The 12,673-nt window shown below is 37.7% G+C and overlaps 1 protein-coding gene across 1 annotated transcript in view; it reads right to left on the minus strand.

Moving 5' to 3' along the window:
* Nucleotides 1-11,284: 11,284 nt before the first annotated feature.
* The window catches only part of enpp6 (ectonucleotide pyrophosphatase/phosphodiesterase 6), a 28,648-nt gene continuing 27,259 nt past the window's right edge, over nucleotides 11,285-12,673 (minus strand). The window contains exons 7-8 of the mRNA XM_040120323.1: nucleotides 11,784-11,907; nucleotides 11,285-11,490 (exon numbers count right to left, since the gene is read on the minus strand). Of these exons, the coding sequence (XP_039976257.1) occupies nucleotides 11,285-11,490; nucleotides 11,784-11,907 (330 nt within the window). The remainder of the gene's footprint in view (nucleotides 11,491-11,783; nucleotides 11,908-12,673) is intronic.

Genomic DNA, 12,673 nt, shown 5'->3' on the forward strand with positions numbered 1-12,673 from the left:
TGTTCCAAATTGTACTTTTATGATCCATTAAAATTTCATTGTACTTGATCTGTAAGGCTGGGTTGTTTGGATGGCAGTTTTTTTCATTTGATATTTTTCTCAGGTCTTTTCTGCTCATCTTGCAGTTTCGATCAAACCATTTGTCCCTTTTTGCTCCTTATCAGGCTTCCTTTTTTGTTTTATAAGATCACCTTAATTGCTGCTTTTTTAAATATCATATTGATATTATCAGTGTCCTTGTTTACACCATCTCTGGTAGGAACATATTGATTTTGGTCATATATTGGGTTTGTTTAACGCCATAATGAATCTCTCGTCTGTCTGGGGCCTATCCGTAACTAGGACCTCATTTGTACCGCTTACTGGGCTCCCTTGTTTTGTCATTCATTTGACCTAAGAGCTTATTTTGTTGTAGTCTGAAAGTGGGTATTGTTGTCTGACAGTGAATGCACTGATAGTGTAGCGGTCCCTGTCAGTAATTGCATAGTCTACAACACTAGATCCAAGGGCTGAGGACTTGTGAATCTCCCTAAAAAGTCCCCTCTGAACCTGCTATTAACAATGTATAGGTCTAAGGCCCGACAAAGATGCACTACCTCCCTGCCACTGTGATTTATTTCAGAGTCAAGGGTGTTTTGATAGGTGATGGTTGGTGTGCTACATAGGGGAGACTGACCAAACACATGGTTGCTGCCCTGTGGGTCAGTGACATCATGTTCAATTCCTGTTCTTTAGTTCAGATCTCCACTTAGAAACACATTTTGCCATGGCAAGAAAATAGGTGATCTCTGAATGGAGTATTTCAAAAATTTCCCCAATCGTAACAAAATTTGTGATTTACCCTGTTTTACTGGTAAGATCTGATTGCAAAGATCTCTTTTATAACCACACCAAGATCCCCTCCGATGTTCTAACCCTTATGTATGTTCTTTAATTTTACAAACGTCACCACGATTTCATTATATTCTGAAGGACATTGAGTGAGCAGTTAGCATTTTGACACTGTCAACACAATTATGTCAACGTCTTGAGATATTTTTTGAATTCAGGGTTTTCACTCTTCAGCTCAAAGGTTTAGGAACGGAGACCCTGACTATTCCAGCAGCTTATATTGTAACATTCTACGGTGGGGAATCAATAGTGCAAATCAGACAAAAGGGGGTATAAAAGTTCTTTAAATCTTTTATTGAAGAAATTGTCGGTACACAGGCAAATAAAAATCAAAGGGCTAGACGAGGTCCAAAAAACAGAAACTAAGTCACATGGAGAAAACTAACGTTAGGGAATGCTGGAACACTTGTTACTGGGAACGAAGATGAACTGACACAGAAGGAACGAAGCACAGAGGGTAAATACACTAGGAGAGGGAAGACAATAAGACACAGCTGCAACACAATTCGGGCAGGCCAGAATATCACAATGGCGGGAAACACACAGGGCAGCCGATGTCCATAGTGATGTCATGGATGACATAAAGAGAGGTTACTGTCCTAGCCAGTAGGGTGGAGACCACAATCCAGGAGAAGTAGTAGAAATCCCTACTGGTCTGCTCTGCTATCTTCCTCATTGCCTCAGCAGTGTCTTTGTGGAGGCTGTGCAGGTCATTTGTTGTGTGGATCATGAGGTATTGAGGACTTCCGAGGGTCTCCTTTTTCAAAAGCTTCATGCGTTGACGGTGGTGCTGCAGCGTTTCGACAGTAGTTTCTTACGAGTAAAAAGCTTGTCTGTGTCCAAGACTTTGCCATTGGAGGCAGCCAGCAGGAAACTGTGGGGCTTGCTCCTCAGACTGAGTGGAAGGAAGCTAGGATGGGTAGAGCTGGCGGTTGGCAGCTGGCTGTATGGATGTATCAGGAGGTGCCGGGTGTTGCTGTGTTGGGTGCAGAGCAGAAAGGGTAGGACAGAGACGGAGAAGGGGTTTGGGACACTGGTAGGGAGAGTCTTTGTCTGTGTCCGTCTTTACAAATCTTTACACTGCCTCCTAGGCCGATGCCCTCACTAGATAAATATGCATAATTGTTGCACATAGTCCATAAGTAGATGGAATCAGTGAAGAATATGATGTCGTTCTTCTTCTTTCCCCTTTTTGCTGATTGTAGTCATTGAAGAAGACCTCGTCTTACTTTTACATTTAATTAATGAATAGATTAGTAGAATAGGGTTTAACTTGTTGCCTTGAAGGTTTTTGCTGAGCAGATTTTTCTGGAAAAAAACTGTGTTGAAGACCAGTTAAAGAGAGGCTTTTGTTGCTAAGGATAAATGGTAAGCAGAGTTTGAGATGCTTCTCAATTAGAAAAACAGCATTGCATTTTTGTGTGTGGTTGCCTTGGCATTGTATTTGATTTGAAAACATTCGGGGTCCAGCTAGAGTTATGACTGACCCTTTTGATGAACTTTTCGGCTTTAATGGTATGCCACTCCTCAACGGCTCCCAGATATGGAACACTGATCCCTCTTCAGTTACACAAGAGTTGGGTTTTTTTTTTTAAGCCCATAGTGGTGAAACACCTGTGTGACATGATCCAAGCTCATGAAAGAGCAGATGAACATTTTGAAAAAGAATAGGGATGAAGAACCGTTACAAGGTAAAGGCAATGTGGTCGTGGAGGATTTTTTTGATTTGTTCGTTGATCTAAATGAAGATGCAGAGGAACGTATTCTGGAGGACTTGCGTCCCTCGTGTTGTTCTTGCTGGATCACTAGCATTTTCAGCTCATGATGTGGAAGTAGCATTGCGAGCCATCGATGTGTCCTGTTGTGAGACTGGTGTAGTTACAAGCCAAGTTTCAAAGTCTCTCCCAGGGGTCTTAGACAGATGTTTTATGAGTCCAGGGGAGCCTACCGATGTAGCTTTCGCCTTACCATATATGGAAATAAGCCAAGCTATGCCTGTGTTTGGGTAGAAATAAAGATAACCATTGAGAACTAAGTTCTATGTCTTAAGAAACACTATAAAGATGATTGTAACACGCTTTCTATCGAGATACTCTCCTTTGACTTCTTGTGATAAGGTTTGTTTGTCTCCTATATCGTAACTTACAAGTGTTTTGTGCGTTTAATTGTGTTCAGAGTCCTTTGTAGAAAATCTTCCACAACAAGACAGAAAGTAATGTAACAAACGTTGGCTAGGTTGTGGGTTAACAAACTGTTGCTACAGTTACTGCGGTTTCCCTTAGCCAAGCACATCAGCTCCAGACAACTCTCCTGCTGCTGTAGCAAATATCTCACCAAACTATTTTGGCAAACTAGAAAGTATGCTGAATGTCCCGTGGGCAAGTAATTTAATGCTACTGTAAACACGGTGTGACATAGGTCCCTGCTTGCTAACTAACCAGTTGGGATTAGCTATCACAAACTGGGACAAAACAATACTGACCTATTGGCTCTGTGAAAGATCTCTAGGCTAATGTTACCCACCTGTTAAGCAGAAACCGAGCAACCTCCACATCTGCTTTTCTGCTTCTGCTTTTTAACGCTTGGGGGCATAGTCGGACTGGCCATCGGTACTACCGGGACAAATACCGGTGGGCCAGTGGACTGTAAAAAAAAATACGTTAAGTTTTTATCAGCCCTGTCAGTCTCTTTGCCTGTTTATGTGCCTCTCATTTCTATCCCAGTCTGACCATGCTGCCATGTTACTCCACTGTTGGAAAGCCTCACCATATTAATCCGTCTCCTCACCCTTGCCATTGCACTTTCTTTTTTATTTTCAATTTTTGCTCTTCTGGCCTCTTTGGCTGTTTCTTGGCCAGCTTTCCTTCTCCCCAATGCAATTATTTTGCGGAATATAGCACATTAGCATGTGCCAGATTTACCATCTCATGTTCCCACTGCCCCTATTTTCCCATCTCCCCTTTTCTTTCCTATGCCACAGCACGAACACCCCCTGTTGCTGATTGGCTGGAATAGTGTTGTGTGGGTCAGTCCGAGCCACCTTGTTTGTTTCCCGTTTACAGAGCCAGGGCTGTGTAGGAACACCAGATTTTTTTAACAGCATGCGCACAGAATGGACAGCTATCAGATAGTGAGGAGATATTAGCTGAATTTGACAAAAAGTGTATCAGTGAATGAAACTTAAAGTCGACATAGGTTGTGTTTTCAGAAAGTATCCATATACTTAGCAAGGGAGGTTCAGATGTTCATAGAATTCTGTGATGTTTGGTGGGTATCCTTGTAAAGATTGGAAGGAACGGGAAACTATCAACAGATGGGAGGCTGCAGTCCAACATCTTGGTGGGACCTGTGGCAGTTGAACAGGCAGTACTGGTAGTTTTCACAAACCACGCTATGCCAAAGCCCGTATAAAGGAGAAGAATCAATTGGTTCACGGTGAGATACCAGATTATGCCATGTTATTCTTAATTGGTACCCAGTTTTTAATATGCCCATTTAAGAAACTTGTTTTTAAAGGCATTTGGAAAGAATAAACGGTTGAACCAATGTAAAACCATTTTGTCCTAGTTATTAATCCGGTTTTTAATATTTCCAGTTATTAAAAAAATCTTGTTTTTGAGTATATGAGAATTAAAAAAAGGATTTCAAGAATTTCAGAAATAACTTTCCTTATTTTCCTTTTCCTATCCTTTTCATAACATGTTGAGTAAAACTCAGATATAAAAAAAAACGGTCCTCCAAATTTATCCATTTTTTTAAAAAATTTTATTTTATTTTAAAGAAAGGCGATTCAAACAGTATTTGAGCAGAACTTGAAGTTTGAACTAATACGATAGTCAAAGTCAACATCTCAGCACAGTTTCACAATAAAGATATGCTGCTTTTGTAATTGGTTTTGAGAGAAACTCATAACACCTTTTCAGCCTTCACTTAGTATTTTTTTGTTTCCATTTATGAAAGTGTTTTTTTTAATCAGCATATGGACAGAAAAGCACTGAGTATACCACTCAGATACCACTTTTTTGTTCGTCTTCATTAAATTTTTAGTCTTTCCATTTACATTTGTTTTTAAGAGCATTTGACCATCTTCAAAATTAATTACGTTGAAAAACTTTCACAAGTCTCTCGTGAAATATTATCAACATTTTTGTCCTTTATATTTATCAAATTCTTTAATTTCATACTGACAACAGTTGTTTGAAAAAGCATCTAAGCATAAATCCATGTTTGAACTAAGATAATCGTCAAAATCATCTCAGCAAAAGATATTAAAAATGTACATTGACCAGGGAAACTAGAATTTTTTCGAAACACTTTTTTCCTTCACAATCTTCCAACTTTTTATGTCTCCAAAACAGAAACTATTTTGTAAGAGGTTCTGGGAAAAAAAACTAGAGGTTTCAAAATAAGCAATATAAGTAAAAAGTAAATGATATCTTTTGGGTCAATTGTAATGCATAATTGGAACCACCAGCAGTTATGCTGCTGTAGCCCTAGACTGCCGGGGGACTTCTCATGATGCACCGAGCTCCACTTCCTCTCCATCTGCATGCATTCATATGGCATCAGTGCTCGTTTGTAACTTAACTTCTTCGCTTTCCCGTAATTTCGCGTGTTCTCGTCTCTCTCCTCTCTCCTCCTGTCGCTTTCTGCAGGTATTTCTGCCCCTGGTGCTGCAGAGTCTGGATCTGTGACCACCTACTACCCCCATTATCCTATTATTAGTTTTATTATTAGTCTCATTATTGTCATACATCTTTATGTTATACATATACTGTGCTATGTTCTCTCTCAACCGGCTGGTCAAGGCATGAGTCTGGTTCTGTTCAATGTTTCTACCTATTAAAATGGAGTTTTTCCTCACCGCTGTCACCAAGTATTGGGTCTCTTGTAAGTATAACTATAAAGAGTACGGTCTAGACCTGCTCTATGTGAAAAGTGCCCTAAGATAACGTCGATATGATTTGGCGCTATATAAATGAAACTGAATTGAAATGAATTGATAAAAACAGTTTAGTCTCCTTATTCACTCAGGCTCTAAATTTCTCTATCTGGGAAGCAACTGAAGCTTTAACTAACACCGTAGGAGTAAGAGTGAGGTTAATTCAGCAAATAAAGTTCAAAATGAACATGTAGCTTTTGGATAGAGTTTCGAAGTAAAATCAAATTAAACAATTTTAACCTCTACAATCCAACCTTTAACGTGTCTATTTCAGAAAATTGCTTTTGAGAGCATCTGGGTCAAAAGTGATGGTTGAATGAAATTATTCTTTTAAAATCACATTAAAGCAAAGGAATTCCAAAAACAAGTCATGCAGCCGTTACTTAAGGTTTCGATTGAAAGTTTGATAACATTATTGGAAATACGTTGCCCATCTTTCAGCTATATCGCTTATCCTTTGAGGGTCGCAGGGAGGCTGAAACCAATCCTGCATGTCTTTTGACTGTAGGAGGAAGCCGGGGAGAATATGCAAAACTCCACACAACAAGTTAAAGGCCAGCCAACAGGCTCAAACCCAGAACTTTCTTGCTGTGAGGTGCCAGTACTAACCACCGCACCATCTGTCCTTTACTTTCATCCAGGTTTTAATATTTACATTGAAGATGTAAAATAATTATGGCTATAACATTTTTAATTATGGCTACAACTAAACTGCAACAGCAAACTGCAATGACATTATGTTTTTTTCTTAACATAGTGCGGATATGTTGTTAATTTACGTATTTGGCGAGTCACAAATACGTTGATACTATCAGACAAAATTTCACAATGTATTTTGTTTTCCACCAAAAGATCTGATCTTAGTACAAGATCTCAGTACAATATACTGTAGTGACTACAGCATTATTAAAATTTTTAAGGTACTCACAGAACTTGGCTAAGGGATGGGAAGGATTGCGGTATGGTTTATTACAGAAAAAGTTCACACTCAGACACAACATATTTATTAATGATTTACCAAAACCACAATCTTTTCCTAACCTTAAACAAAGTACTTTTGTTGCCTAAACATAACCAAAGAAAAGATTCTGGATGCCTTACACTTTGTACGCTAGCTATCCACCCCAACTACTTATTGGCTACTCTTTTGCTGTTAGTAAATGTAGTGTTTCATTCATGCTGTAGTGTACCCTGCAGGTTAAACGATCACTCTAAGGGAGTAAGGTAGTGGTATAAATCTATTAAGGCACAGTTCATTTTATGGCCACTAGATCGTGGACCCAAGAACAATCTAACTATATTGCACCTTCTGAAACAGCTCCGATTAATTCATATTAAATCATATCTAATGGGGTTAATGTGGTGTTATCTGGTTGTGTTCTTATCCTTTACTCAAGTATGATTTGCATATATTGGAGCAAGCTAGTAACTGTTATTGTAGCTGGTGGAAGTAACTACTATTTATACAGCTGGGCAGTTCAATCCATTAAAGTGTATCATACTTTATAAAATAATGTTTTGCACTGTAGAAAAGATACCACCTCTTATAGCGAAGTATTAGCTCCTATAGCAAAGTAATTGACAATGAATTACCCAATCCTAAAAGTCATCTTGGAAAAAAAAAACGGAAATGATTTCATCCCAATTCATACAAACTTCTTCCGATAATTTTCTTGATCTTGAAAGACAGAGAGAGGCAGATTTCAGCACCACAGTAAAGTAATAGATAAGAGATATCACTATATAAATACATTGCTTAACTTTGCATGCAGTGGATTAAAATGCATTTTGAATCTTTCCTTCTGAAATGTAGTGAGCGCGTAACGGAAATCCAGCGGCAAGACAAAAACACATTTTTAACAGGTAGAACCCTTTAACAGTTTTTTTTTAAATTCATGAATTAGGGTTAGGTTTAAAATGCTCATTTAACAGTCAAAGTGATATTTTATGACCAAAATAATAATAATAAAAAAACACTTAGTAAAATGACAAATCTTACCGCTTAGAATTTTTATAAATGTTTTATAAATAACATGCACACAGTTTTTACAAAGCTTTAAAAAGATCCCTTTTGCAAACAAGATTATCAGCGTCAGCGATAGGCTGGCTTCTTCCCTCCATTTACATCCTCCCCTCCTTTGGTTCTCTGCTAATTCATGCCTCACTTCTTTTTTCTCTTAAAACACTATAGTTACCTTTTGAAATGAAATTCTTTTTAGATCTCTGACTGTGTTAAAGTCAGTTTGATTGTGGGTCCCCTAATGCCTCAATTTTGTCCTTGGAATCCTGCTGCTAAAATTGAGAGCCAAATTGAATAATCATCATAATGTGTCTTCTTATGTGTATCCCTACTTAGGTATAGTGCCATCTCAGATATGAGAGAGATGCATAGTTCATACACTACAGCTTGTGGTGAACATGGTGCAAAAGGAGGAAAAAACACTCAGTCTCCTTGACAAAGTCAGGTCAGTGGTGAAGCTATTTGGAAATCCTCTATAGCAACTCAGAGAATGCAGCCGCAGTGTGGTCTCATTGTTGATGATCAAATGCCTTGTTCAATTACAGAACACTCTGCCAGTTTGCAGATAGCATGGGATGGGATAGTCTGCTACCCAAGTGAATGGCAAAAGCTGGAAGCTTTGCCTGACTTGCTCCTGCCGTTCACAGAACATACTAAAACACTCCAAAGACACCATGTCATTATCCCTGGTGGTTTCAGTCCTTTTTGATCTCATCAGCCACCTTGTTGAATATGTACAAATATCAAATTACTGGGATCCTGTCTCTCCCTCACAAAAAATTAGAGCAAAAATAAACCCAGTGCTTCAGCAGTATCTTGGATCCAGAGGACCAGAAGTCTTGTCACCTACCAGTTGCATGTTTCCTCAACCCCACTGTCTGTGAGGCCCTTATTGATGATGAGTACTAGAATAGTCAACTGCCCCTTAAACAAGCAGAGGTACATGTGGGCAAAATTTCCCCTTCACAAATTTGTGTTTGTGACGGGGCAAGGGATGATTGTGAGGAAGATGAAATTTATGTTTTTGGTTTTTTTTTAATTTCCAGTTTTACATTTAAACAAGATATACAGAAAAAACACACAAATAATGCACTACAACTATACAACCTAACAACTATATAACACTAACAGTACACTGATAAACAACAAGCCTTAATATGGATGTGGATGATGTCACTAAACCAGAGGTTATCTCATCATCACCAAGAGCAACCTGGTTTTAGAGTCCTTTAAAAATGTCCTGCAAAGTCCACAAGGCACAGGCCCTCTGTACCTGGAATCAAGTAAGAAATCAATAAGCAAAAAGAAGTGCTTTCATAAGCCATCTCTGATGAGACTGGCACACACTTTCACCTTAACTACAGTGGCACTGATTACCACTGTCGCTTTAGACCTTCTGGTGATGCCAGCTTCTCAGGCATTTGCAGAAAGAGTCTTCTTAACCATTTTTAACGAGCGTGATTGCTGTTTACTGAAGATTTTACTATATGCAAATTGTTTTGCTATCATCTTTAGTTTTATTTTAGTTTCACTTGTTCTTCATTTGCACTGCCAACCAAACTATTTAAGAGAAGGGGGAAAATATTTACAGTCTGTCTTTTAGTAAAGTTATTGGAATTGTGGCCAAGTTGCTTTACATTTTCGCTATTATTCTAAATGTTACTGAATGAACTGTCATGGACGTTTACTGTAAACACTCTGAACACAATAAACACACAAAACATTGATGGGTTGAGGATTAAAATATATTGTACAATGTGGAGACAATACCTTACAGGAGTTGGAAGTCAGACGGACATGTCTCAAAGACAGAAACGCAAGTCTTGCTTTTTATAGTTTTTTTCAAAGACTAAAGAATAGAAGATGATTGGCCATCTGCCCAAAAACAATCTGATATTAACATGCTCTAACATGAGCGTCTAAAATGCATAGACAAGGGGCCTCTACTTAATGACAACATAGAACAACTAGTTTCATTCTAAAAGCAAAACATAAATGAATAAATGAAAAACAAATGATTCATGTTATTTTTACTTTAACAGAACATATTATGTTCTGTTAAAGTGCAGAGTATTTTATAGATTATGTTATAGGCAGCTTTAACACTGACACAATTGTAGCCTCTTTGTTGAAGGTCTTGTTGTTCATGACCCTTTTTTGCAAATGCAGTTGTACTAGTTCTAAAAATAATATATCCTGCGATCACAGTGAAACCATATTCTACTACACTATATCTGTTTAATTAGACAAATGTCATCCCAGTAAATCTGTCAGTATTTTGTAAATTACATTAAATAATTTAAATAAATGTAAGATGTATTTGAAAAAAAAAGTGGCCAAATTCTTTCCATAATTTGGACAACACTATTTTCTTAAATACAAATATACATACAAATACTATTTTAAACCATTATTTATGAAAGTTAGCAATACATAATACTAATAAAATAGTAAAAACCTTTCAGAAATGCATGACTAAAATTAGAATTAAATTTTTCTAGTTTTCATTAACCAAATTTACACTAAAACTAACAATAATTAAATGAATAAAATGTGACTAAAACAAATACATTTTAGTCAAAAAACTGAGACTAAAAATAAATCAAAATCAGCTGCCAAAATTAAAAGTTTCAAAATCAAAGCACAATCATTTTTTACAGCACTTTTCGCAAACTATCTGTCTTACAGGGTCTGACAAATCCAACACAAAGACATGAATAGCTGAATTAAAAACCAGATCAAAACAAGGATCTCAGACTTTACACATACAGACTAAATTAATTAAATTTTAAAAAGAGCACAAGCACAAGGAATAAACGTGTCTCGTAAAATTAGGGTTTCAAAACATTTCCTACATATGTTTGTGCTTTACCAATTTAAAAAAAGTATAGCTTATATCAGTCTCATAATACAAATTCTAGCTGTTACACATATGAAAAGAAGGCAAAATCAGCATCCTTCACTGCATAAAGGATGTTGATTTTGCCTCCTTCACTGCATGAAGTCTATCAGTTTAAAAATGTTCTGTGACTGCCAAAACAGTTCATTCTAATCTGGATATGCAGGGGTTTTGATTTTGTTTATTACTGTTTTCTGGAGAAAATTAGAACATGCAACAAACATGCATGGAAAGGAAAGAAGAGCTATACATCCAACAGCTTCATGTTACAAATACCAAGAAATCAGTAATGCTTTATTATGCTTAATGAGTCTATATAATACTTCTGTATAATAGTATGGTGTGAGATGGTATGTACCATCTCAGACGTCAACTTATTTTGATCAGACATGGAGAGCTGGAGAGAGAAGAGAAAATTTGAGCCTCTTTCCTTTCATTTCTTCCTTTCAAATGCATGTTCTAACTCTTTCTAGAAGATAATTTCTCATTATTATCAGATGCCTTAAACACTGAACTGTTAAATGTTTTAGTCTCATAGTGACAGCAGTATGCCTAACAAACCAATACAGCAGGTCCAGAGGGTTGTGGGTTGGGGTGGACCATCAGAGCCATTCAGAAGGTACTCTACCCGAGACCAGGACCCATTATTTGGCAAAGGTTCCACTCCCAGCGTCCAGCACATCACGTTATAGACGTCCACCGCTCGAATTGGAGCCGCCCGAACATTACACTTGAAGTCTGGATGAAATTAAGAAAACATAATTAGATCTATATCTCAAAATAATATCCTGACATTACAATTACAATATTTAACTTCACCACAAACAAGAGAGCATACTGACAGAGCAGCAAAACATGTCATTTCCCCTGCACAGTTCACTGGCATGGTCCAGCCTGCTTTAGACACACAGTAGATTACAGGAGAAAAATTGTATGGTTTCTGAAGGACACTGGTTAAGTAGTGTGTTGCTTTCTTTGATAGATCACAGGTGTAAAAAATGCCCAGAATAAAATATAATTTTGTCTGTTACCAGGTCCTGTTGCCAAGAAAAAGCCTCTCATGTCAAGAAACTCGTTGTCATAACCATGCCAGCCATTTTGCCAAGCTGAGGGGTCCCCAGAGTCGTTTTTCCAGTATGGGAGTCTTGCCTTGTTCTGGAGTGAATGAACATACACACACACACAACAAACGATTTAACAAACGACAGACTGAAGTGTGGATTTTTAATGGCCGCAATAATACCAGTCCACATGTGCTACAGATGAACACTTCAGAACTGTTACCAAAAGATGAGATTGTTTTATCAGCTGCTGTTTCCAAGGTCAAGAAAGAACGATCAAATTTAAAGATGCACTGTCGAGTTTTCTTGTAAACAAACCAAACTTATGTTTACCTCGCGTGGTACTCACCAAAACAAGTGTTACACATAATGTGTATGCTTGAGTTCAGAGAAATGTGCTGAATGCATTTCCGTCTTCATTAAAACATTTGCAAATCGAATACTATAAGTATTTTAAATCCTGCATTGTTGACATCCATAATTACTAGCTACCAGTCTTCTTCTTCAGTGTATTTGCTGGCAAGACTGCTGTATATCTGTGTTGCTGCCACCTGTTGATCAGTGGGATGGTGATAAAAACACTGGAATAAATGTATATTGTGTCACTTGCATGCATGTACATGATGATAGATAAGCAGAACAGAAATGAAAAAATATTGCTCCATACGAGAGGTAAAAACCTCCGAAGGGAACCTTTAACTTAGGTCGACATGGAAAAAAGCCCCTGAGGTGCTCAAAATCATGGAAAATTTAAATAGCTGCATTTATTTCCATGTCAACTGGGCAAATGCAGTTTGCTGATGAGACACTTTTGGTAGTGTATATTGTGGCTTCTTTCCTCCTATTGCGCACAATTTAAC

Source organism: Xiphias gladius, chromosome 23 (assembly GCF_016859285.1).
Source record: "Xiphias gladius isolate SHS-SW01 ecotype Sanya breed wild chromosome 23, ASM1685928v1, whole genome shotgun sequence".
In the NCBI taxonomy this organism is placed as follows: Eukaryota; Metazoa; Chordata; class Actinopteri; order Istiophoriformes; family Xiphiidae; genus Xiphias; species Xiphias gladius.